The 24,445-nt window shown below is 37.9% G+C and overlaps 2 protein-coding genes across 4 annotated transcripts; both read left to right on the top strand.

Annotated features, from left to right (window-relative positions):
- Positions 1-8,024: 8,024 nt before the first annotated feature.
- LOC110899826 (pentatricopeptide repeat-containing protein At1g62350-like) lies at positions 8,025-16,324 on the top strand. Of its 2 annotated transcripts, none has more exons than XM_022146719.2 (3): positions 8,025-8,525; positions 15,039-15,432; positions 16,125-16,324. In XM_022146719.2, exons 1-3 carry the CDS (start codon positions 8,464-8,466, stop codon positions 16,152-16,154), a joined length of 486 nt encoding a protein of 161 aa, XP_022002411.1. In that variant the 5' UTR covers positions 8,025-8,463; the 3' UTR covers positions 16,155-16,324. The 2 variants fall into 2 exon arrangements, with proteins under 2 accessions (XP_022002411.1, XP_022002410.1); XM_022146718.2 differs by having other exon boundaries at positions 8,064-8,525; positions 15,046-15,432.
- Positions 16,325-21,796: 5,472 nt separating this feature from the next.
- LOC110899828 (pentatricopeptide repeat-containing protein At1g62350-like) lies at positions 21,797-24,118 on the top strand. 2 transcript variants are annotated; one of them, XM_022146721.2, is made up of 3 exons: positions 21,797-22,260; positions 23,352-23,745; positions 23,998-24,118. In XM_022146721.2, the coding sequence occupies exons 1-3, from the start codon at positions 22,199-22,201 to the stop codon at positions 24,025-24,027; spliced, it is 486 nt and encodes a 161-aa protein (XP_022002413.1). In that variant the 5' UTR covers positions 21,797-22,198; the 3' UTR covers positions 24,028-24,118. The 2 variants fall into 2 exon arrangements, with proteins under 2 accessions (XP_022002413.1, XP_022002412.1); XM_022146720.2 differs by having other exon boundaries at positions 21,848-22,260; positions 23,359-23,745.
- Positions 24,119-24,445: the final 327 nt, after the last annotated feature.

Below are 24,445 nucleotides of genomic sequence, written 5' to 3'. Positions count from 1 at the left end.
AAGCTCTATAAATTAATAATGTTGGAACTGAAATATTTTATTAATTTAACGAGATATTATTATATCGATAAATTAATAATTTATTAATTTAAATAGATATGTATGACCTTTAAATTTCCAAGTCTAATGTACATTCACAAATTAATTGAATTCATGTATTGATTGCGAACATGACCATACCTGTAATTTCGATATCAGAACTGGTTCGATACCGGTTAACACCAAACTTATCCCAACCCCTGATATTAAAAAAATGATTAAAGTTAAAAGGTAAAGAAAATAACTATTATTAAAATTTTAAACAAAAAATATTAAAAAGCTATATATTATTATAATATTAAAAGTACTATTCATTAGCTTCTATTTTTAATATATAGAATAGTTTATCAAGTTCATTATTTTTCAATACAAAAAGTTTACCAAAACATAAATTAGAAAAACAAGTTTTAATGCACATTTCTTCTCCATGTATAGTACATTAAACATTATCTTACAAAAATAAGTTTCAATGTATATTATTTTTTACTAGACAATCTTAGAAATTGAAATCTTTTAGTAATTATTAATTTATAGTTTCATTGGGACCAATATATATAAACTTGGATTTCAAAAAAGTTATTATCTTATTATTTTATCGATTGGGAGTTGGATCAGTTCTGTTTAGATGTAATGGAAAACATAAATAATACCTGTTACAGCAGACAGGCCAGCAGAGAATCCAGTCAGAGATGCAACCATGGAGTTCGACATGATTGTCAGGATGATCTGGTTCCTCCTTAGGGTGTAAGATTATGATGGTGATGAAACCGAAGTAGGGTAATTTCGGTTAGGAGAGAGAGTGACGAAATTGATGTTGTTATGAGGGTTTGATTGTGTAATGTGTGTAACCCTTTAACTCTCTAATAAGCCCCTTATTTATACACCCAAGAGGAAACCCAGTTAGTTAATAAGGGTAATATGGTCCATCAACAATTACCAACTAATTATTAATAGGTTAATAAATATATTTTGATCTAATATAATATAAATGATTATAATGGCTAAAAGATTAAATAATATAATATCAATATATTTAATCTCACATTCTCCCACTTAGCCGAGTAATCATTTATCATGAGTATTAGGTAAGCCTGGCCAGGAGTTAACACTCATTTTAGCTTTAAACCAAGAACCATAGCAGAGAAATACAGCCGTTGAATCATCATTCGACTCAGGACCCCCATTAGTCATACTATAGCCTCAATTTAAAACCTAATAGTTACGATCAAAATATGTATAAGCCCTTTAGCGTCTGATTTGTATTTATATTTGTCTATATGTCATTACACCGGCAGAACATGTGTTAGAGACATACAAAATCAAACTGAGGAAATTTTATTAATTAAAACATAAGCTAGTACAATATGCCATTAAACAAGGTCTTTAGTAAGTCCCATATTCGATACATGTTCTTCGAAAACTTTAGGTGGAAGACCTTTAGTCATCGGATCCGCTAGCATATCTTTAGTACTAATATACTCAATACAAAGATTATTTTCCTCAACTCGTTCACGTACGAACAAATATTTTGTATCGAGATATAAACCAGCTCCAGTCGAACTGTTACTGTTCGAGAAACTAACGGCAGCTGAGTTATCACAGTAAAGCTTCAATGGTCTAGAAATGGAATTAACTATTTTGAGTCCAGTGATCAGATTTCTAAGCAACATTCCATGACAGGTTGCGTTGTAAACTGCAATGTATTCTGCCATCATTGTGGAAATTGTAGTTAACTGTTGTTTATGACTCTTCCATGAGATAGGTCCGCCTGCTAACATAAAGATGTAGCCCGAAGTGGATTTCTTGTCATCTTTGCACTTGGCAAAGTCAGAATCAGAATAACCTACCACTTCTAAGTGATCACTTCTTCTATAAGTCAGTTTATAGTCTTTCGTCCCTTGCAGATATCTAAGGACCTTCTTAGCTGCTTTCCAGTGATATAGGCCAGGATTAGTCTGATAACGGCCTAGCATTCCAGCAATATAAGCGATATCTGGGCGAGTACAGATTTGAGCATACATCAGGCTCCCGACTACTGATGCGTAAGGTATCTGGCTCATTTGCTCCTTTTCAACCTCTGTTGTCGGACACTGGAATGAACCGAAAACATCTCCCTTAACTACTGGAGCGACGGAGGGTTTGCACTGTTGCATGTTGTAGCGTTTAAGGACACGATCTATGTAAGTCTTTTGAGACAATCCTAAGATCCCTTTGTGTCTATCTCGGTGAATTTCGATGCCAATGACGTAAGAAGCATCTCCGAGATCCTTCATGTCGAAGTTATGCGAGAGTAACCGCTTCGACTCATGCAACATGTCTAAACTATTACTTGCCAATAAAATATCATCTACATAAAGGACAAGTATAGTAAAATTACTCCCACTCATCTTGAGGTAGGTGCATTGATCCACTTGATTCTTCATAAAACCTTGCCTCTTCATGACTTCATCAAACTTGAGGTACCATTGACGTGATGCTTGTTTTAACCCATAAATGGATTTCTTCAACTTACAGACTACATGCTCCTGACCTTCAGGTTTAAAGCCTTCAGGTTGTTTCATGTAAACATCTTCGTCTAAGTCTCCGTTAAGGAAAGCAGTTTTGACGTCCATCTGATGTAGCTCTAAATCAAAATGAGCTACTAGGGCCATAACGATCCTTAATGAATCTTTACGAGAGACAGGTGAAAACGTCTCTTGATAATCAATTCCCTCTTTCTGAGTGTAGCCCTTTGCAACCAATCTCGCTTTATAGCGTTCAACGTTCCCATTCGGATCTAGTTTTGTTTTGAACACCCATTTACAACCTACAGGTTTGACACCGTTGGGTAATTCTACCAAATCCCAAACGTCATTTTTCTTCATGGATTCAAGCTCATCAATCATTGCTTTGTTCCATTCAGAAGACTGATCACTACTAATGGCTTCATTATAAGAGATAGGATCATTGAGCTTTCCAGCATCCATTTCAGTCAGGTAGGTAATATAATCATCCCAATTAGTAGGCCGTTTTTGCCTAGATGACCTCCTGAGCTGATTTTCGGGTTGAGCGTTGTCTTGGTTTTGAGCGTTTGATGTGCCTTCGTTATGAGGTATGATCGGTTCTGGTTGCGGAGATGGAGTTGGTGCAGTGACTTCAGGTGCAGTTGCATGGGGTACAAGAGGAGTAAACGAAGTAATGGTAAGCGACGAGTCTCTCCCCCCCGCGTCTTGTACTTCTTGCAATTCTTCGTAAGGGTTAGTACTGCTCCCACTGACCTTGAAATCCTCCAGGAACGCAGCACGCTTGGTTTCAACAATACGGGTGACATGGGAAGGACAATAGAAACGATAACCCTTTGAATGATCAGGATACCCGATAAAGAAACAGGTAACTGTTTTAGGGTCAAGTTTCCTTAGGAAAGGATTATATAATTTTGCTTCAGCAATGCAGCCCCATACTTTCATATATTTAAGACTCGGTTTCCTTCCTGTCCAAAGTTCATAAGGAGTTTTAGGGACAGACTTAGAAGGAACTCTATTGAGTATATGAACAGCTGCTTTTAACGCTTCAGTCCAGAGGAATAATGGTAAATTAGTGTTGGCTAACATACTGCGCACCATGTTCATAAGGGTACGATTTCTTCGTTCAGCGACACCATTCTGCTGAGGTGTACCAGGCATGGTGTATTGGTTCACAATCCCCTGGCCCTTACAAAACTCATAAAATGGACCAGGAGCTTGACCCACATCAGTATGTCTTCCATAATATTCACCGCCTCTGTCTGATCTCACAAATTTAATTTGACGATCTAATTGCTTTTCAACTTCAGCTTTATAATCTTTAAAAGTTGTAAGAGATTCAGACTTTTCCTTTATAAGATACAAGTACATGTAACGAGAATAATCATCAATGAAAGTGATAAATGAAGTATGTCCTGTGATGCCAGCGATTTGATAGGGACCACTAATGTCAGTGTGAATGAGTTCTAATAAATTAGAGCTCCTAGTGGTACCTTTCTTATTTGCTGATGTCATTTTGCCTTTAAGACATTTGACACATGTTCCAAAATCAGTGAAATCGAGAGGAGGTAAGACTTCATCCTTTACGAGACGATTTAATCGTTCTCTTGAGATGTGGCCTAAACGTTGATGCCACAACATAGATGAAGTCTCTAAGTCTCGAATTTGTTTCTTTTCCATCTTTGTGAGTAATTCATTAATATTATATGACAACAAAGATTTGGAAAAATTATCATCTAGTTCTAATCTATAGAGACCACCATCCAGAATGCCAGTACCATAAACAACGGAATCATAGAGAATAGAGAGTTTGCGATGACCATGAGAAACGACAAAACCGTCCATGTCTAACTTTGGTCCTGATACTAGGTTCCGAGTTACCTCAGGAACATATAAGGTATCATAAAGTTTAATACATAAACCAGTTTTCAAAAATAATTGTAATGTTCCTATGGCCTTCACTTCTAATTCCGATCATCCCCAACTTTAAGTGTCCTTTGGTTTCTTCCCAGCTTCCGGATTGTAAGGAATCCCTGAAGTGAATTGGTAACATGAACCATAGAACCAGAATCAAACCACCAAGAATTAGCAGGAACATTTAAATTAAAGGACTCAAGTATCATGAAAAAATCGTTACCTTTCTTAGCCAGCCACTCCTTGAAGTCAGGGCATTCCTTTTGCTTATGTCCTGTTTTCTTACAGAACTTGCAATAAGGTTTGCCTAAGGAGTTCTTAGAGCTGGAAGGTGCACTTGTATTAGGATTTGGATTTGGCTTTTGAACCTTAGAAGCATCCTTTCTTTGATAAGAGTTCTTCCTTTTCTTTGAGCTGGAGGTGGTGAAGTTAGCAACATCAGTAGTGCGATCCATCTTCATACGCTCTTCCTCCTGCACGCACATAGCGATCAGCTCACTCATCGTCCATTTGTCCTTCTGAGTGTTGTAATTGATCTTGAATGCTTCATAGGACAAAGGAAGCGAAGTGATGATGGAGTGAACAAGAAAACCATCACTGATCTCCATCTCTAGGCCTTTCAACTTATTGGCCATGTCATGCATCATCATGATGTGTTCGCGAATGCCGCTCCTCCCATCATATTTAGTTGTCACCAGTTTGAGGATAAGAGTGCTTGCGTGTGCCTTTGATGTTCCCTTGAATTGATTCTCCACAGAAGCCAAATAGGCTTTAGCATCTTCAGAATCAGGAATGGCCCCTCTGATTGAGTTATGAATGGACTACTTCATGAACATGAGAGACATGCGATTACATCTAGTCCATTTATCATGGACTATCTGCTCAGCAGCAGTACTTGTAGCGGTAAGGTCCGCTGGCTTATTCTCTCTTAAAGCATAATCAAAGTCTAGCAATCCTAGAGTAAGCATGAGGGCGTCCTTCCATTCAGCAAAGTTATCACCAGTCAAAGGTGGAATCCCGCAATTGGGTGCTGATAGTGGAAATAAGATGAGCAAGTTATGATACAAAAGAAGAAGTCCTAATGTGATCTAATGGGCTGGTTATACTAAGGCAGGCATAAATAATGACCATTTTAATTATGAAGCTGTGATAATGTCTATTACTAACATCAAAATAATAGACTTAGTAAAAAAAATTCTACTTAAACGAGGACAAATCAGCTTTGGCCAGAAGTGTAATCATTTAAGTATGTGTGCAAAGTAATTGTGACAAATCAGCTTTGGCCAGAAATGAGACAATCACTCTAGTTATGCACTTGTCAAGCATGCTAAACATAAATGAATTAAATCAGCTTTGGCCAGAATTAAGACATTTCAGGTTTGTAATGCATACTCAACATAGCTTTCATAATACTTGAACAATAAATAGATGTATTAAATCAGCTTTGGCCAGAATTAATACATCAAAAGCTCATTCAAGTAAAGCTATTTTGGTTTTGCAAAAATTATCTGATTCTGATAAATTAATTAAGTGTTAACAAAACCAATTATTTAATACCAAACCACCTGTTAGCGCGGATCGAACTGAGTTTTGAGATCTCGAGTGAGGTCTCGAGTCATGGTTTCGACTGAGTTTTGAGATCTCGAGTTAGTTATGAGATCTCCAGTCGCAACCTTAGTCTCGAGTTGTAACGTTTTTATCTCGAGTAGCAACCTTGGTCTCGAGTAGCAACCTTGGTCTCGAGTAGCAACCTTGGTCTCGAGTAGCAACCTTGGTCTCGAGTAGCAACCTTAGTCTCGAGTTATGACCTTATGGTTTCGAGTAGCAACCTCATGGTCTCGAGTAGCAACCTCATGGTCTTGAGTTATGACCTTATGGTCTCGAGTAGCAACCTCATGGTCTCGAGTAGCAACCTCATGGTCTCGAGTAGCAACCTCATGGTCTCGAGTAGCAATCTCATTAACAGCTGTTTTGTGATGATAACTGAAAAACTCGAAATTTTAGGGATTGTGGGATAATGTTTCCTGTTTTAATGCTGATCTAAACTTATCAAAAGATTTCGAAAATAATAACTGATATCTCTTTAACAGTTTTCGAAATTTTTATTAGATAAAATTAAGATCAAAACAGTAAAAATACCCACCAATCTAAATTATATTCCAAATTTTAGGGAATTTTCGAGTTTTCTTAGAACATTATGATGAACCCTAAAAATATAAACATGATTCTGGGTTCCGAAACCTGAATTTTATTACTTTTATTAACAGATTTCGGATATTAATTTACCCATTAGTGATTTCGAGTGACCCTTTATTCAAAACAATGGTTTCGGCTCATTATAACTCGAAATCAGCCATGATTTTAATGACTTAAAAAAAACTTCCGTTTTCCAGATTTTTGATCCCAGAATAATGGATACGAAAACAGAACTGAGTTATCAACATATGCTCTGATACCACATGTTGGATCAGTTCTGTTTAGATGTAATGGAAAACATAAATAATACCTGTTACAGCAGACAGGCCAGCAGAGAATCCAGTCAGAGATGCAGCCATGGAGTTCGACATGATTGTCAGGATGATCTGGTTCCTCCTTAGGGTGTAAGATTATGATGGTGATGAAACCGAAGTAGGGTAATTTCGGTTAGGAGAGAGAGTGACGAAATTGATGTTGTTATGAGGGTTTGATTGTGTATATGAATATGAATGGTTATTCTTACATCACTCCATGCCATGTGTTTGAAGAGTGAATTAGGTTTTTTTTTCCTTTGTGTGTACTAGAAGAGTTGCGAAGCTTAGACCAATTTGGCAATTTGATTCATCATGTATAATACTATAATGGGAAGGTCATATAGTCATGAATAATATAGGATGAGTGGAAGATTTTTGGTTGTTTAGTATGTTGAGTTTTTAAACGTAAAATATATCAATAGTTATTACACGTTTATACATGTGGCACATGAAAAAGATTCTAACATTTGGACTTGGCCCAAATAAGCGAAAACCAACTTTTAGTCCTCAACTTTTAATACAATCTGAGGGCAGTACACCGGTTTGATAAATTTAGTACCGATACCGATACCTGATACTATTTGCTTATCTCTTAATGGAACCTATAATGTGGTTATTCACTAAAATCAAACCAAGCCGAAACTAAAAGAAAAGCCAAACTAGAAAAGCGAGTCGGTTTTTCCGGTTCGGTTATAACTGAAACTAAATTGCTTATTTAGTTATGTTATTGATTACGTAAAATCCAGAATTCAGTTAACCAAGTAAAAGGGTATATAAAAGATTAAAAACCAATACAAACCGGTTTGGATTGTAAACTAAATCCGCTTGATCAACTTTGGTCAAAACCGGTTTGAGGAGAAACTAGTTCGGGTCATAAACCGGTTTAGGTAAAAAAACTTGAACCCAATATAAATCGGTTTTGGTCCAAATGAAACCGATTTTGGTCATAAATGGTACCCAAAGCCGGTACTTTTATTAAAAAATATTTCGTCATGTCGTGTTAAAACCAGTTTGGCTTAAACCGGTTGGGGTTGAACCGGTTTTGATTACGAGAAAGGAAACCACTATACAAGTTACAAACTAGCAACTCGGGTGTTGGGTGATATTTATAGATTGGGCCGGCTTAAAAACCACTTCATCAGCCCAACCCGGTTTTTTTACACACTCAAACCTGCAACATTTTGTTTTCTGAGTTCCTCTTTATCGCTTTCTCCTGAAAAACCAAAACCTTAAACCCTGTAGGATGCTGACGAACACAGGTTATTCTCCGATGAGAATTCAGTCTATACAAACACCCTTTGGATTCGATAAAGCCCAACTGAGATTTGCAACGACAACAATAACATGTGGATTAAGAAAACCCTTGAGAACAAGACGACGAACTGATGGGGTTTTGTCAACAGAAGCAATCCAAGCAGTTCAATCCCTCAAATTAGCTGCCAAAAACCCATCCAAACTTCACCAAGTATTCAATTCAAAGCTCAATCGTCTGTTGAAAGATGATTTGTTGGATGCTTTTGCTGAGTTGCAGAGGCAACAACATCTGGACCTTGCTCTCAAGGTAACAAGTTATCTCACATATTCAGTTTCCATACATGTTTTATGACTGCTGTTTATCGGGTTTATTATTCGGGTTTCGGGTAGTTCAGGCCCGGTTTTCTTTTTTGTATGATAATTGTAGCAGCCGATAAGGTTGTTCGGTTATCTGGTTCGTCGAGTCGGGTTGGACATATATCTTATGAAATTGATAAACTTAATGTGTATTCACTAATTCTTGATAACATGCCAAAAGTTGAACCGATGTAGCTCGGGTAAATCCGTTCGGGTTATTTGTAACGTTGGTGATTAAGACTAAATCAAGCAAACAGAAACGGTGCAATGAACGATAATAATAATAGGCTAATGGTTGGATTTTGATTGAAAGCTTTAAAAAAAATACAACTCAGAATTGGGGAAGGGGAATTACAGAAGATTGAGATGGGAAGAGAAATCACACACAATACTCATTTTGCATAATTAGTTAACTTAGCTGGCCTCACTCATATACCCCTTGAGGTTGTTAGATCTCAGCTGATGTGGCATTCAAGTCATACCCGTGAAGTCTTCTAGAGACCTGTTTGGGCCTGTTACTGATTCTCCTTGCTGCTGGGCCTGGGTCCATAACATTACCGTCCCCGTCAAGAATCACCTTGTCCGCAAGGTGAAAGGACGGAAATTTATGTAGTAAATGACTGTCATCTTCCCAAGTAGCCTCCTGTTCACTAAAGCCCTCCCATTGAATTAAGCTTTGAGGGATAGTTTGGCCAGAACGAATAATGGAGCGTCGAGCCAAAATCTGGTGAGGAATGAGCAGCAGAGTGGAAGTGGAATCCACCAAGTTTAAGGGTGTGACCTGCTGAGTCGGTTGACCTACACATTTCCGGAGAACCGATACATGAAAAACAGAGTGAATCTGCGCCGTAGGTGGGAGGTCAAGGCGGTAAGCAACTGAACCAATTTTCTGAATGACCTGATATGGACCGAAATAACGGCGACCCAGTTTGCGGTGGCGTTGTAGGCGTAAGGATCCTTGGCGATACGGCTGCAATTTGACGTAAACCCAATCGCCAATGTCGAATGAAAGTTCCCGACGGTGTTTGTCAGCCTGAAGTTTCATTCGGGTCTGTGCTTTAGCCAAATTAGCCCGAAGAAGAGATAATACCGTGTCACGATCCAATAATTGAGCCTCCAGTGTGGCATTAGTAGTGGAATCACGGATATATCGGTTAATAGTAGGTGGTTTTCTGCCATAAACCACTTCAAATGGTGTCATTTGGGCCGAGGTTTGATACGCCGTGTTATACCAGAATTCAGCCCAGGGAAGATAAGTCATCCAATGAGTGGGATAGTCTGTGACGTAAGCACGTAAGTACATTTCGAGACATTTGTTAAGCGCCTCAGTTTGACCGTCGGACTGCGGGTGGTACGCGGTACTAAAGGATAAGGTGGTACCGTGTAAGCGATGCAACTCCTTCCAAAACGAGGTCATAAAACGTGCATCACGGTCCGTAACGATGTTAGTGGGAACCCCGTGTAGGCGCACAAAGTCATTAATAAAAGCAGTAGCGACTGTTACACTTGAAAAGTTTGCTGGTAACCCGATAAAATGCCCGTATTTAGATAAACGATCTATCACAACCATAATCACAGTCTTACCATGCGAGGAGGGTAAAGAAGTAATAAAATCCATGGCAATCTCATCAAAGATCATGTGTGGAATCGGAAGAGGTTGCAGGAGTCCAGCTGGCGACAAAGGTGAAGCCTTTGTTTGCTGACAGACTTGACATTCAGCGATGAATGTCGAGACATCAGACCGCATGTTCGGCCAATAAAAATTGGAGCTCAAACGATGGAGGGTCCTCGTGATACCCGAATGGCCGCCGATGACCGAAGAGTGAAATTCAGTGAGCAATTGGCTGCGAAGGTTTGCGGTAACTGGAACAAACAAGCGTCCTTGATAGAATAATAACCCTTCCTTGACTTGGAATTTATCGGACCCGGCTGATTTTTGAGAAATTTGAAGAAGAATCGACTGCGACTCGGGATCAGTCAATATGGCCTTACGAATAGCGAGCAATAATGAGGGTTCTTGAGAGGAAATAGCCATTAACTGGGAGGTCGGTTGCCGAGATAGTGCATCAGCAGCCGAGTTAAGCGAACCGGGTCTGTATAAAATATCAAAATCAAATCCCAGCAACTTGCCAAGCCACTTCTGTTGCTCAGGAGTTTGTATCACTTGGTCCTGTAAATTTTTAAGAGATTGTTGATCAGTTAGAATAGTGAATTTATTACCTAAGAGATATTGTCGCCATTTGGCGATAGCTTGCGTGATGGCATACATCTCCCGGTGGTAAGTGGACGCCTGCTGCATACGAGGACATAACTTTTTACTAAAATAAGCTAGTGGGTGCTTATCTTGGGATAAGATAGCGCCAATGCCGGTACCCGAGGCATCTGTCTCTAATGTAAATGGCTTCGAAAAATCAGGAAGGCGTAAAACCGGTGTTGAGCCCAACAGTTGTTTAAGTTTGGTGAAAGCAGATTTCGTAGTATCAGTCCAAGCATATGCATCCTTACGTAGAAGATCAGTTAAGGGCCCCGCAATAGTCGCGTAATTGTGTATAAACCGGCGGTAATACCCGGTAAGTCCCAAGAAGGCGCGAACTTCCTTGACATTGGAGGGTGTTGGCCATTGTAAAATTGCTTCGATTTTGGACGGGTCAACCGCTACCCCTTGTCCCGTAATAATATGACCCAGATAAGCTATTTGGTTCTGACCGAAAACACATTTAGACATTTTGGCCACCAATTGGTTATCCAATAACAACTGAAGGGTAGTGGTTAGGTGGGCTAAGTGACTAGTCCAAGATGGACTATACACAAGAATATCATCAAAAAATACGAGGATGAATTTTCGGAGATAAGGGCGAAAAACGTCATTCATAAGACGTTGAAAGGTAGAAGGTGCATTCGTTAAGCCGAAGGGCATGACAAGAAATTCAAAGTGACCGTCATGTGTTCGAAAAGCCGTTTTAGAGATATCCCCCGGTGCAACGCGAATTTGATGGTAACCGGCCAAGAGATCCAATTTTGAAAATACTTTGGCGTTATACAACTCGTCAAAGAGTTCGTCAATAGATGGTATAGGAAATCGATCCCGAATGGTAATGGCGTTTAGTGCCCGATAATCAACACAAAAACGCCACGTGCCGTCCTTCTTTTTAACTAAGAGAACCGGAGAAGAAAACGCACTTGTACTAGGCCGTATAATACCTTGAGCCAACATTTCCGAAACGAGTCGCTCGATTTCATTCTTTTGAAAATGTGGATATCGATAGGGTTTAATGGAAACCGGGTTACTAGAGGGTAGAAGATTAATACAATGATCTTGAGCTCGTGGCGGAGGTAAGCCGTGAGGCGGTTGGAAGACCATAGCAAACTGATCTAAAACACTTTGCAACTCAGGTGAATGTGGTTTGGTGGCGGTTGTGTTAGGAGGTAACAATGTGAGGTGAAAGATGTGGCCAATTCCATCATTATGAAGCAACTGTTGAAACCCATGAAATTGAATAGGGTGAATAGGAGGGCTGGAATCCCCTTGCCAACAAACTTGTTTGCCTTGTAACTGAAACTTGAATGTACCCAGCTTGTAATCGGTGACCACGGGTCCAAGTGTAGCCAACCACGAGACACCCAACACCATGTCCCACCCCTGTAGTGGTAACACATAAAAATCGACTACAATCGAATGATTCTGAACAATTAACTCAACTTTTCTAGCAATTCCAGAACATAATAAACGATCACCACTGCCAACGAGTACCGAAAATGGGGTTATAGCTTCAATAGCGAAATTCAGGAACTGAGCCACACGAGTCTGGACGAAACAGTGGGTACTACCCCCGTCAAGCAAAATTTGGACTGTTTTACCTTGAACGGTGCCTGAGAAACGAAGGGTAGTAGACGAAGAATCCCCAGAAAGTGCATTATAAGAGATAGAGGATTGTGTTTTCACCTCCTCCATTTGTAATTTCTCAGCAATTTGACCATCTTGTAGGACTGAATTTGGGGAAATTTGCGCAGCATCGGAATCGAAATCTGAAGAATCATCATCAAAGAACAAAAGCTGAGGAGCCGCCTTACACTTATGATCCCAGGTATAACGTTCGTCACACCGAAAACAGAGCCCTTGGGATCGTTTGGTCGCAATTTCAGCCGGCGAAAGACGTCGGAATCCCACGTTTGGTGAAATAGCTTTCAGTTGGGCTGGAGTCACTGGGGAGCCCACTGTGGGTGGAGTTTTAGGAGTGGGTAATAAACCTTTAGACGAACCCAATGAAACCCGGCCCAAACCCTTTTCCAATAGAATTCGTTGTTCATGCTTTTGGGCTAACTCAGCGGCATCATCTAGGGTTTGGGGGTTATGAACGACCACAGACTGTTTAATATCACCACGTAACCCTGAAATAAAACAACTCACCAGAAAAGTGCGAGGAAGAAGAACTGTGCGATTGGAGATCTCTTCAAAGCGATTGCGATAATCAGCGACCGTGGACGTCTGGTGAAGTTTAGCCAATTGTCCTTCTGGATCCTCCAATTCCGGGGTACGAAAACGTTTCTGAATCCGGCCAACAAAGGCGTCCCATGTCGTTAATTGGTGATGACGTTGAAGCCAATCGAACCAATCAGATGCAGCATCATCGAAATAGAAGGAAGAGATTGTTAAGCGCTCGTCATCAGGAATCGAGTAAAACTCAAAATAACGAGTGGCCTGAGCCACCCACCTCTCCGGATGGGAACCGGAGAAACGAGCTAACGTGACCGGAGCGGGTTTATGACGTCCGAGAACGCTATAACCATCCGAACGGTGAGTATGAGAACCGGAGGGGTCTAGATCTGGGGTTTTACCAGGCATCCTACTCAATTGTGCAACAACCTCTGCTAATAGCTTCTCCTGGCGAGCTTGAGAAGCCAAGAGTTGGTCAACAGTCTTCGTGGTCTGAGCTTGACCGTCCTGTAACGCTTTGACATCGGAATCGAGGGTTTTAAGGCGAGTTCCATCGGCCATCGTAGCCAATGAACAATGAAAGCACCAATGTAACGTTGGTGATTAAGACTAAATCAAGCAAACAGAAACGGTGCAATGAACGATAATAATAATAGGCTAATGGTTGGATTTTGATTGAAAGCTTTAAAAAAAATACAACTCAGAATTGGGGAAGGGGAATTACAGAAGATTGAGATGGGAAGAGAAATCACACACAATACTCATTTTGCATAATTAGTTAACTTAGCTGGCCTCACTCATATACCCCTTGAGGTTGTTAGATCTCAGCTGATGTGGCATTCAAGTCATACCCGTGAAGTCTTCTAGAGACCTGTTTGGGCCTGTTACTGATTCTCCTTGCTGCTGGGCCTGGGTCCATAACATTATTCGGGTTTTTGATGTTTAAAGGTCTGACCAATACCCGGCTCTAATAACATCGGTTTAATCAGTTTTCAGCTAACGTGTAAAATTGACGAGTTAATAAATCCAAACTATGACGAAAATAATCCATACTATCAGTATGAAAGGTAACTCCTATGCCTCTAACGACAAATTGACTAATTTGTATAAATTACTTAGGAATGACAAATGAAATTAGAGGCAGACAAAGTTACTTTTTTGTTAGAGAAATTGCACTTGGCAACGAAAGTAAAATTATGACCATCATTGGTCACATTGCTAGTACAGATTATAATGGCTAGTGGGTCCTAGTTTGGATTATTAATCGCGTTAAAAGGAAGATGGTTCATCGTCGCTTGATTAGGTCATATGTAGTCATAAAGCCCTTTGTGAGGCGTTATGCGACAAGTGGCGAAACGCGTAAGAGAGGGGCTTTATGGGCTTTATATAACTTGAGTGTGTAGTGGGGATCATGGTTTTAAAAACGTTTGAGGCGTGCGCCTCAAGGCGCGCTTCGAGGTGAAACGGCCAAAAAACGAGTCTGAGGCGCGCCTCATGGTGTTTTTAATGTGTATGCGCCTTAGAGGGGCTGAGGCGCTAAGAAAGCTGCGCCTCAGGTACGCCTCAGGGGATTTTAATAGTTGTTTTTGATGTTTTTGACTTTTTGTGTCAATTTCAAGCATTTCATGTCTTTCTAAGTGTGTTTTTGATAATTTTGATGAATTCGATGATGAAATTAGTTAGTATTATTATTTTTATAATATATATAATTTTTCTATTTATTTATTTATTAATACCGCCTCGGCCTTACGGCTCATTTTGCCTCGAGGCTTATGCCTCGAAACTCGTTTCCGTTTTAAACCTTGGTGAGGGATATATATGTATGGGGCTTTATATATATGTATGTATATATATGTGTGTGAGTGGGGAAGAAAGGGCCACACCGTGATGGTGTTTAGAGGAGGACGGAGAGGCTGCACATTAGATTAAAATTGATTCTTTAAAGTATATTAGGAATCAGAAACAAGCTAGGAACAATTTATGTGATTATATGGGTTCAAGATTGCATCTTATCTGAACTGCACTCAGGTGTCAGGTATTCGAATTTATCAGAAACGAAGCATGGTACGAACCAGATCACTCTCTATACGGCGACTTGATGTTAATGTTTGGAAAAAAGAAACTGATAGATAAAGTCGAAAATCTATTCTTTGACCTAATAGAAGAAGGCTTGAAACCCGACACACGAGCCTACACAGAGCTAATCGGAGCATATCTTAAAGTGGATATGATAGACAAGGCAATGGAAACATATGAATCGATGAAAGCATCAGGTTGCATACCAGATGAGTTGACGTTAACGATTATGATAAGAAATCTTGAAAGCGCTGGCAGAGATGATCTTGCTGCGGTTGTAAAGAACGATTGTGTTGAATATCTGGATTCTCCAAAGAAATTTCTCAAAGAAGTTGCCAGAAGATATGTAAGTAGGATTTGTTTTTGCATAAAGTTTGTGACTTTTGACTTTTTTGGTCAAAGAGATTACTTTCCATCATAGTTATTAAAGGCGCTAGGCGCACTCAAGGCGCATAGGTCTTGCCTGCGGCCTAGGTGCAAAGCGCAAAAAAAGCGAGGGCCTGAGAAAAAAAAGCGCATAATGAAAAAAACTTTAAAATATATTATGTATTAGAAAAAGAATACTATTCTTTAAATAAAATAACCAAAATCTATTATATAACACTTTATATCATCTATTTAGTACAAAAAGTTTTATAATATTAGTGTAGAAAAGTAGTTTTCCTTGGATAAAAGAAGAAATCTGGCTAGAATCTTGTCGGAATTTAGAGAATTTGGCCGGAAACTCTCCGGAATCTAGGAATCTCGCCGGAATGTGTGCCTAAACCATCACCTGGAGAACTAAAGCGCGATTTCTTTGACTTAAAGCGCAACTGACTCGCCTCGCCTAAAAAATGGGCCTAGGCGCAAGAGGCAATGGCTTTTAACAACTATGCTTTCCATCAAGGGATTATAGGGGACAAAATGGGTGGGTCATCTAACGGGTCAAAATGGATTCTGGTTAAAATCGATTGTGTTTTTTGAATATATATATTTTTATAAATAATTAACGGGTAAAGAGTTGGAAATTGGTGACTAATTATACGATTTTTCTTGCAGCCGAAGAGATTGAGACTGAACCTGGTTTGAAGAGTAGTAGTAATAGGACTAAGCTTACTATCTTGTTACATATATGATGATAAACTTTTACGGGGCGTTTGGTTCGTGGAATGTGTAGGAATTGGAATTAGGAAGTTTTTCTTTGTAAAATTGATCTTGGTTGGGGAGGGAGGAATTTGAAATCCTTCACTCTAATGAAATTTGTGACTATTTCAACATTCCATTTCATTCCTTCATTAGAGTGAAGGATTTCTAAGGAATGTTGAAATAGTCACAAATTTCATTAGAGTGAAGGATTTCAAATTCCTCCCTCCCTCAACCAAGATCAATTTTACAAAGAAAAACTTTCTAATTCCATTCCATTCCATTCCATGAAACAAACGCCCCCTTAGTTTGTTATATATGATTTTTAAACTTTCAAATTATGTGTTTTGAGTTAGTGGGTCGGGTCGGGTCAGGCCAAATGGGCCGTACCACGTCCGGTCCCAAGTCTGATCTTGTTTTTGAAACCTTGAATTCCGGAACATTTAATCTAAAAAGTTCAAAAATCCAAATCCACTCTAGAATCTCTTCCAAATTTCATTAAAACTTACAATACTTGTCATTCGTACCACACACCATCCCTATATGCGACTGTCGGTGTAATCCAAATTTGCCGTTAAAAAAAAAAATATGCGACTGTCGGTTATTAACCACATTAATTTTGGCATAGAAGACATCTGGGTATGTTAATTTTCAAGTGGAAAAACAAACCTTGTTCAAAGAAATAAAGTAGTTTATTTGAAAGAAAATCATTTGTAGTCATCTTTATTACTAAAATTCACAAAAGCAAAAACTTTAATCAAAATGCCATCCTTAGGTCTTTGTGGGCATGCGGGTATATACTTGGCATGCGGGTATATACTTCAAAAGAAAGTTGTCTTAAACTACCTATAGGTGGTAGGGGTTGAGTTATTGATCTGAGATGGGTCTAGAGTTCTAAGACAGAGAAAACAGAAGGTATTCATGTATATATTTTATGTGAAATAAAAGTTGGTGATAAAGTTTAGGTCTTTGTGGGCATGATAGAACATTATTTATAAAATTACTTGTCATATTTGTTGTTTTAGGACATTTTGGTAAATAAGTGAGCTTACCCTTTAAAACCCTTGTTTTACGGGGGATGATAGCATATGAAATGTTAGATGCAATTATGCAATATACTTAGGCCGGATAAGCCTCTCAGCGTCACGTAGAAAAGCCCTCTTATTAAAAAAAGAAAAAAAGAGAAATAATAAAAAGAAGTTTTGATTGGTTGACAACATGGGCCCTGCCACCATCAACTCATAATCCTACACCAATGCAACCACGAACAATCAATAACGCCTATAGTATGTTGTTTTTTTTTTTGGGGACGGGGGGGGGGGGATAAGAATTTGGCTTAGGTGGATCGACAATCTTGCCCCATACCACCAACCCTTATTGACATTCTTAACTAGGTGTTTGATTTATGGAACACCTTGTATGAGGTTTTTTTTTTTTTTTTTTTTTTCCCTCAAATGGGTTTTGCTACAATTATTTAGTAAAATGAGTTGTTTTAAAAGTATTTATCAAAATAAGGTTTTTTTAATTTTTATAAAAGAAAAACAACCTATTTTAGTAAAAATTTATAAACAACCCATTTTAATAAATAAGTTTTTAATAACACCTAGTTGGGAAAAAACTCCACCTTATGTTTCACCCTTTGGTGATAAAAAAGTTTTTAACAGTACCCACTTGAAATTACAAAAAAAAAAAAAAAAAAAAAAAAAAAAAAAAAAAAAAAACCCTCCACCTTGTGTAGTGCATTAAATATGGATGTATCTTTTTAAGAGGTAATTATATCAGGATTAACAAATTATATTTAATAACCTATTTCTTTCTAGGAGTTTCTTTACCCAACTATTTAGGAGGTTATGTATATTGAAAAGAACTATAAGAAATAAAGGGGATGTTTGGATAAAAAAAAAAAAAAAAGTAGTTGGTGGCTGAAAGCTTTTAGTTAGTAGCTAAAAATTTAAAAAGTTTATTCATTAAAAAGTTCATTATCTTTAGAGGTTAAAAAAGTTAATTTTTCCATAAAAGGTTGTAGCTCCTTCTAAACGCTACTAGTAGGAGCGTTCAAACAAAAGCTTCAAGCTCTTAATCTAAAAGCTTCAAGCTCCTTCAACCAAACAAGTCTTTTTATTAAATAGGAGCTTTTTCTTAAAAGCTTAAAATTAGAAGTTTCTAAAAGCTCTGTACCAAACATACCCAAAACAAGACTTGATTGGGCCACAGGGGGCGGTCTGTGATGGACTAAGTTTCACGCGTTATTTCCCCACGAACACCGCCGCCGGCCCCCATATAACGCGTTAAACTTTCAACGCGTTGAATCCATCACGCGTTGAAAGTTTGAAAAATTCGATCGTTGTGATTTTTTGACCGTTAATTTGAACGGTAATATTCATTAAAAAAAAAAAAACCTTTTAAACCATTTATCTATTTATTTCTCCATTTTAAACCATTTTACAAACACCAATCTATATCTTTTAAACAATTTTAAACCCATTTCACACAATTTTTAAATCTTTCTCAAATGGAATTCCCTACGGATTCGATGTTTCCGATGTCTAGCGATAGCGATACCGGGTCGTCTTCCGAAAACGAGACGCTAAAATATTTTGTGTCGGTGTATAACGAGCTTGATGCCGAGTCGTCCCGCCCAAAGAAGAAGATGGTCGACCGTGATCGTATACGTGCCAATGAAGTTTTGACGAACGATTATTTTGTGGAAAAGTTTAGAGATCAGTTTCGTTTACCCAAAGAATTATTTTTAAAGATTGTTGGAGGCATCGAAGCAAGCGAGGAATGGTTTCAAGAAGGTTACGATGCGAGGGGCAAACCAAGTTTCACGCCGATACAAAAATGCACGTCCGCCATTCGCCAACTAGCGACAGGTAACCCTCCCGATCAATATGATGAATACCTAGTTATGTCGGCCAGAACTTTACGTGAATGTTTGCAATTTTTTTGCAACGTGGTCATTAAGTTGTATGCTAAAGAGTTTTTACGTAAACCGACAAGCCACGACATCTCACGTATTTACGCCGCACACAAGACTAGATGGCATTTTCCCGGGATGCTCGGTAGCATCGATTTTACACATATCGAGTGGAAAAAATTTCCCGGGATCCTCCTACACAAGTTCAAGTTCCACAAAATATCCATCTAGAATTGCGTAATGAAGAAACTCACTTTCGGTTGAGATACGATTTAATCGAACTAGTAGGCTCTCTAGGTTTGGAGTTTCATGATTCGGACGAGGAGTAGGTTTTTTTGTTTTTTTTTTTAAATTGTATGTTTCTAGTATGTTAAATTGAAGTAGTATGTTTTAAATTTAATGAAATTTTTAATTTTAGTGTTTTATTGTTAATTCCTAACTTAAAACAAAAAACTAAAAAAATTAGTGAAATTTATAATTTAGAGTTTAATTTCTAATTTAAAAAAAAAAGTTGAATATGAAAGATGAAGAGTATATAAGTGATTAAAGTTGAAAGTAAAAAAAAAGTGTTGAGATTAAATTGCAAAAGATGAGGAGCTTTGGGTTAAAAGTACAAAGAAAATTAAAGGGATTAAATTGCAAAATATGAAAACTTTTGAATTAGAAGTGAAAAATCAAATTAATCAAAGGGTTAAAATACCAAAGATTGAAACTTTAGACTTAAATTTCCAATGACTAAAACTTTAGAGTTAAAAAAAACAAATTCAGATGATGATGAAAACAAAAGAGATAAATAGATTTAGTTAAACTGAGAGTTAAATGCTTGGTTGGTCCCTGTGGTTTGCAAAAATTGCAGACTTGGTCCTAGTGGTTTACTAATTACACGCATGATACCAAAACTTGTCAAAAATGAACTCGCTTGGTCCCCAGCCCTAATATCAGTTAAATATCTCTGTTAAAACACCGCATGTGCTTGGCACATGAGGGTAATTTGGTCCTTTCAGTTAAATATCTCTGTTAAATCCCACCCGTCCCCTTCTTCTTCCCCAAACCACCACCACCGTCTGTGACCCATTACAAAAACCCCACCTTTCTACTATGCTACTGACAATCGACTCTGTTCATCCCCATCATACTGACCACCTTCCCATGTTTTGCCTACAAAATCACACAAAATCATAAACAAAGTACAAAAATCATGTATCTCCAGCAACATTTATCAAAAAAAAATTTTAACAGATATATTTAACTGATGTTAGGGCTAGGGACCAAGCGAGTTCATTTTTGACAAGTTTTAGTACCACGCGTGTAATTAGTAAACCACTAGGACCAAGTCTGTAATTTTTGCAAACCACAGGGACCAACCAAGCATTTAACTCTGAAATTGATGTTTAATATTATTATTATTATTATTATTTAATAAAAGAGATAAATAAAAAATAATACATTTATATTTGTTATAGATAATTATTAATTAAATTTGAATTTATATGTTTATCTCTAACTATATTAATTAATATTAAATTATATTTTGTGTATAAAAATTAATATGTAATACTATTATTAAAAGGGAGGAGACACTAGAGAGTGACACGTGTACAAAAAGATTTTTGTTTATTAGTATAGGAAGATTTTAAAGTTTTTAAAATATTTTACGTATTAATTTTTTATTTCACAACTTATTATTTATTCAGTCTCGTGTGAAGTTCACGAGAACTAACACTAGTTATCAATAGAATGGTTATTCTTACATCACTCCATGCCATGTGTTTGAAGAGTGAATTAGGTTTTTTTTTTTCCTTTGTGTGTACTAGAAGAGTTGCGAAACTTAGACCAATTTGGCAATTTGATTCATCATGTATAATACTATAATGGGAAGGTCACATAGTCATGAATAATATAGGATTAGTGGAAGATTTTTGGTTGTTTAGTATGTTGAGTGTTGTGTACAAGCACATGATCAATTTTATTCATCTTTGACCGTAAATATATTAATAGTTATTACACGTTTATACATGTGGCACATGAAAAAGATTCTAACATTTGGACTTGGCCCAAATAAGCGAAAACCAACTTTTATGTCCTCAACTTTTAATACAATCTGACGACAGTAGTTTGATAAATTTAGTACCGGTACTGATAGTTGATACTATTTGCTCATCTCTTAGTGAAACCTATAATGTGGTTGTTCACTAAAATCAAACCAAGCCGAAACTAAAAGAAAAGCCAAACCAGAAAAGCGAGTCGGTTTTTCCGGTTCGGTTATAACTGAAACTAAATTGCTTATTTAGTTCTGTTATTGATTACGTAAAATCCAGCATTCAGTTAACCAAATAAAAGGCTATATAAAAGATTAAAAACCAATACAAACCGGTTCGGATTGTAAACCAAATCTGTTTGATCAACTTTGGTCAAAACCGGTTTGAGGAGAAACTAGTTCGGGTAATAAACCGATTTAGGTAATAAAAATAATTGAACCCTATATAAACCGTTTTGGTCAAAATGAAACCGATTTGGGTCATAAATGGTACCCAAAACCGGTACTTTTATTAAAAAATATTTCGTCTTGTCGTGTTAAAACCAGTTTGGCTTAAACCGGTTGGGGTTGAACCGGTTTTGATTACGAGAAAGGAAACCACTATACAAGTTACAAACTAGCAGCTCGGGTGTCGGGTGATATTTATAGATTGGGCCGGGTTAAAAACCACTTCATCAGCCCAACCCGTTTTTTTTACACACTCAAACCTGCAACATTTTGTTTTCTGAGTTCCTCTTTATCGCTTTCTCCTGAAAAACCAAAACCTTAAACCCTGTAGGATGCTGACGAACACAGGTTATTCTCCGATGAGAATTCAGTCAATACAAACACCCTTTGGATTCGATAAACCCCAATTAAGATATGCAACAACAACAATAACATGCGGATTAAGAAAACCCTTGAGAACAAGACGACGAACTGATGGGGTTTTGTCAACAGAAGCAATCCAAGCAGTTCAATCCCTCAAATTAGCTGCCAAAAACCCATCTAAACTTCACCAAGTATTCAATTCAAAGCTCAATCGTCTGTTGAAAGATGACTTGTTGGATGCTTTTGCTGAGTTGCAGAGGCAACAACATCTGGACCTTGCTCTCAAGGTAACAACTTATCTCACATATTCAGTTTCCGTACATGTTTTATGAGTGCTGTTTATCCGGTTTATTATTCGGGTTTCGGATTGTTCTGGCCCGGTTTTATTTTTTGTATGACAATTGTAGTAGCCGCTAAGGTTGTTCGGTTATCTGGTTCGTCGAGTCGGGTTGGACATATATGTTATGAAATTGATAAACTTAATGTGTATTCACTAATTCTTGATAGCATGCCAAAAGTTGAACCGATGTAGCTGGGGTTATTCGGGTTTTTGATGTATAAAGGTCTAACCAATACCCGGCTCTAATAACAATCGGTTTAATCAGTTTTCGGCTAACGGGTAAAATTGACGGGTTAATAAATCCAAACTATGACGACAATAATCCTTACTATCAGTATGACCAGTGACACTCTAATGGAAAGGTAACTCCTATGCCTCTAACGAAAAATTGACTGATTTATATAAATTCATTAGGAATGACAAATGAAATTAGAGGCAGACAAAGTTACTTTTTTGTTAGAGAAATTGCACTTGGCAATGAAAGTAAAATTAAGGCCATCATTGGTCACATTGCTAGCAGGGGCGTAGCTATTTTTTTTTTTTTTGGGGGGGGGGGGAGGAGGGAGAACCCCCGAACTTTTTGCTCAGTAGTGCCTGGTATGTAGTTCTCGTATAGAATTTTTTAGGTATATACGTCCCCCCCCCCCCCCCCCCCCCCCCCCCCCCCCCCCCCCGGGTTGGAAATCTCAAGCTTTGTCACTTATTGCTAGTACAGATTATAATGGCTAGTGGGTTCTAGTTTGGATTATTTATCGCTTTAAAAGGAAGATGGTTCATCGTCCCTTGATTACGCCTTTTGATGGTAACATTGTAACATGACATTCATGGTAATCTATTTGGGTTCTTGGTGTCAGTAAAGAATCTAAAACTGAGAATCAATGGGCATCTGCACAAAGTAACAACCAAATTTATAATTTTATTGGTTAAGAATTTAAGATTAAAATTGATTCTTGAAAGTATATTAGGAATCAGCAACAAGCTAAGAACAATTTATGTGATTATGGGTTCAAGATTGCATCTTATCTGAACTACACTCAGGTGTCAGGTATTCGAATTCATCAGAAACGAAGCATGGTACAAACCAGATCACTCTCTATACGGCGACTTGATGTTAATGTTTGGAAAAAAGAAACTTATAGATAAAGTCGAAAAGCTATTCTTTGACCTAATAGAAGAAGGCTTGAAACCCGACACACGAGCCTACACAGAGCTAATCGGAGCATATCTTAAAGTGGATATGATAGATAAGGCAATGGAAACATATGAATCGATGAAAGCATCAGGTTGCGTACCAGATGAGTTGACGTTAACGATTATGATACGAAATCTTGAAAGCGCTGGCAGAGATGATCTTGCCGCGGTTGTAAAGAACGATTGTGTTGAATATCTGGATTCTCCAAAGAAATTTCTCAAAGAAGTTGCCAGAAGATATGTAAGTAGGATTTGTTTTTGCATAAAGTTTTTGACTTTTGACTTTTGTGGTCAAAGAGATTACTTTTCATCAAGGGATTATAGGGGACAAAATGGGTGGGTCATCTAACGGGTCAAAATGGGTGGGTCATCTAACGGGTCAAAATGGATTCTGGTTAAAATCGATTGTGTTTTATGAATATATATATTTTTATAAATAATTAACGGGTAAAGAGTTGGAAATTGGTGACTAATTATACGATTTTTCTTGCAGCCGAAGAGATTGAGACTGAACCTGGTTTGAAGAGTAGTAGTAGTAGGACTAAACTTGCTATCTTGTTACATATATGATGATAAACTTTTAGTTTGTTATATATGATTTTTAAACTTTCAAATTATGTGTTTTGAGTTAGTGGGTCGGGTCGGGTCAGGCCAAATGGGCCGTACCACGTCCGGTCCCAAGTCTGATCTTGTTTTCGAAACCTTGAATTCCGAAACATTTAATCTAAAATGTTCAAAAATCCAAATCCACTCTAGAATCTCTTCCAAATTTCATTAAAACTTACAATACTTGTCATTGGTACCACACACCATCCCTATATGCGACTGTCGGTGTAATCCAAATTTGCCGTTCAAAAAAAAAAAAATATGCGACTGTGGGTTATTAACCACATTAATTTTGGCATAGAAGACATCGGGGTATGTTAATTTTCAAGTGGAAA

Source organism: Helianthus annuus, chromosome 13, assembly GCF_002127325.2.
Source record: "Helianthus annuus cultivar XRQ/B chromosome 13, HanXRQr2.0-SUNRISE, whole genome shotgun sequence".
In the NCBI taxonomy this organism is placed as follows: Eukaryota; Viridiplantae; Streptophyta; class Magnoliopsida; order Asterales; family Asteraceae; genus Helianthus; species Helianthus annuus.
This window is presented reverse-complemented; position numbering and strand designations above follow the sequence as displayed.

Excerpts from the sequence above, each read along its gene's own strand:
- LOC110899828 (XM_022146720.2), top strand. The coding sequence starts at position 21,943 with ATGCTGACGAACACAGGTTATTCTCCGATGAGAATTCAGTCAATACAA. Across the intron at positions 22,261-23,358 it reads ATCTGGACCTTGCTCTCAAG|GTATTCGAATTCATCAGAAA; the intron begins GTAACAACTTAT and ends CTCAGGTGTCAG. Across the intron at positions 23,746-23,997 it reads AAGAAGTTGCCAGAAGATAT|CCGAAGAGATTGAGACTGAA; the intron begins GTAAGTAGGATT and ends TTTTTCTTGCAG.
- LOC110899826 (XM_022146718.2), top strand. The coding sequence starts at position 8,208 with ATGCTGACGAACACAGGTTATTCTCCGATGAGAATTCAGTCTATACAA. Across the intron at positions 8,526-15,045 it reads ATCTGGACCTTGCTCTCAAG|GTATTCGAATTTATCAGAAA; the intron begins GTAACAAGTTAT and ends CTCAGGTGTCAG. Across the intron at positions 15,433-16,124 it reads AAGAAGTTGCCAGAAGATAT|CCGAAGAGATTGAGACTGAA; the intron begins GTAAGTAGGATT and ends TTTTTCTTGCAG.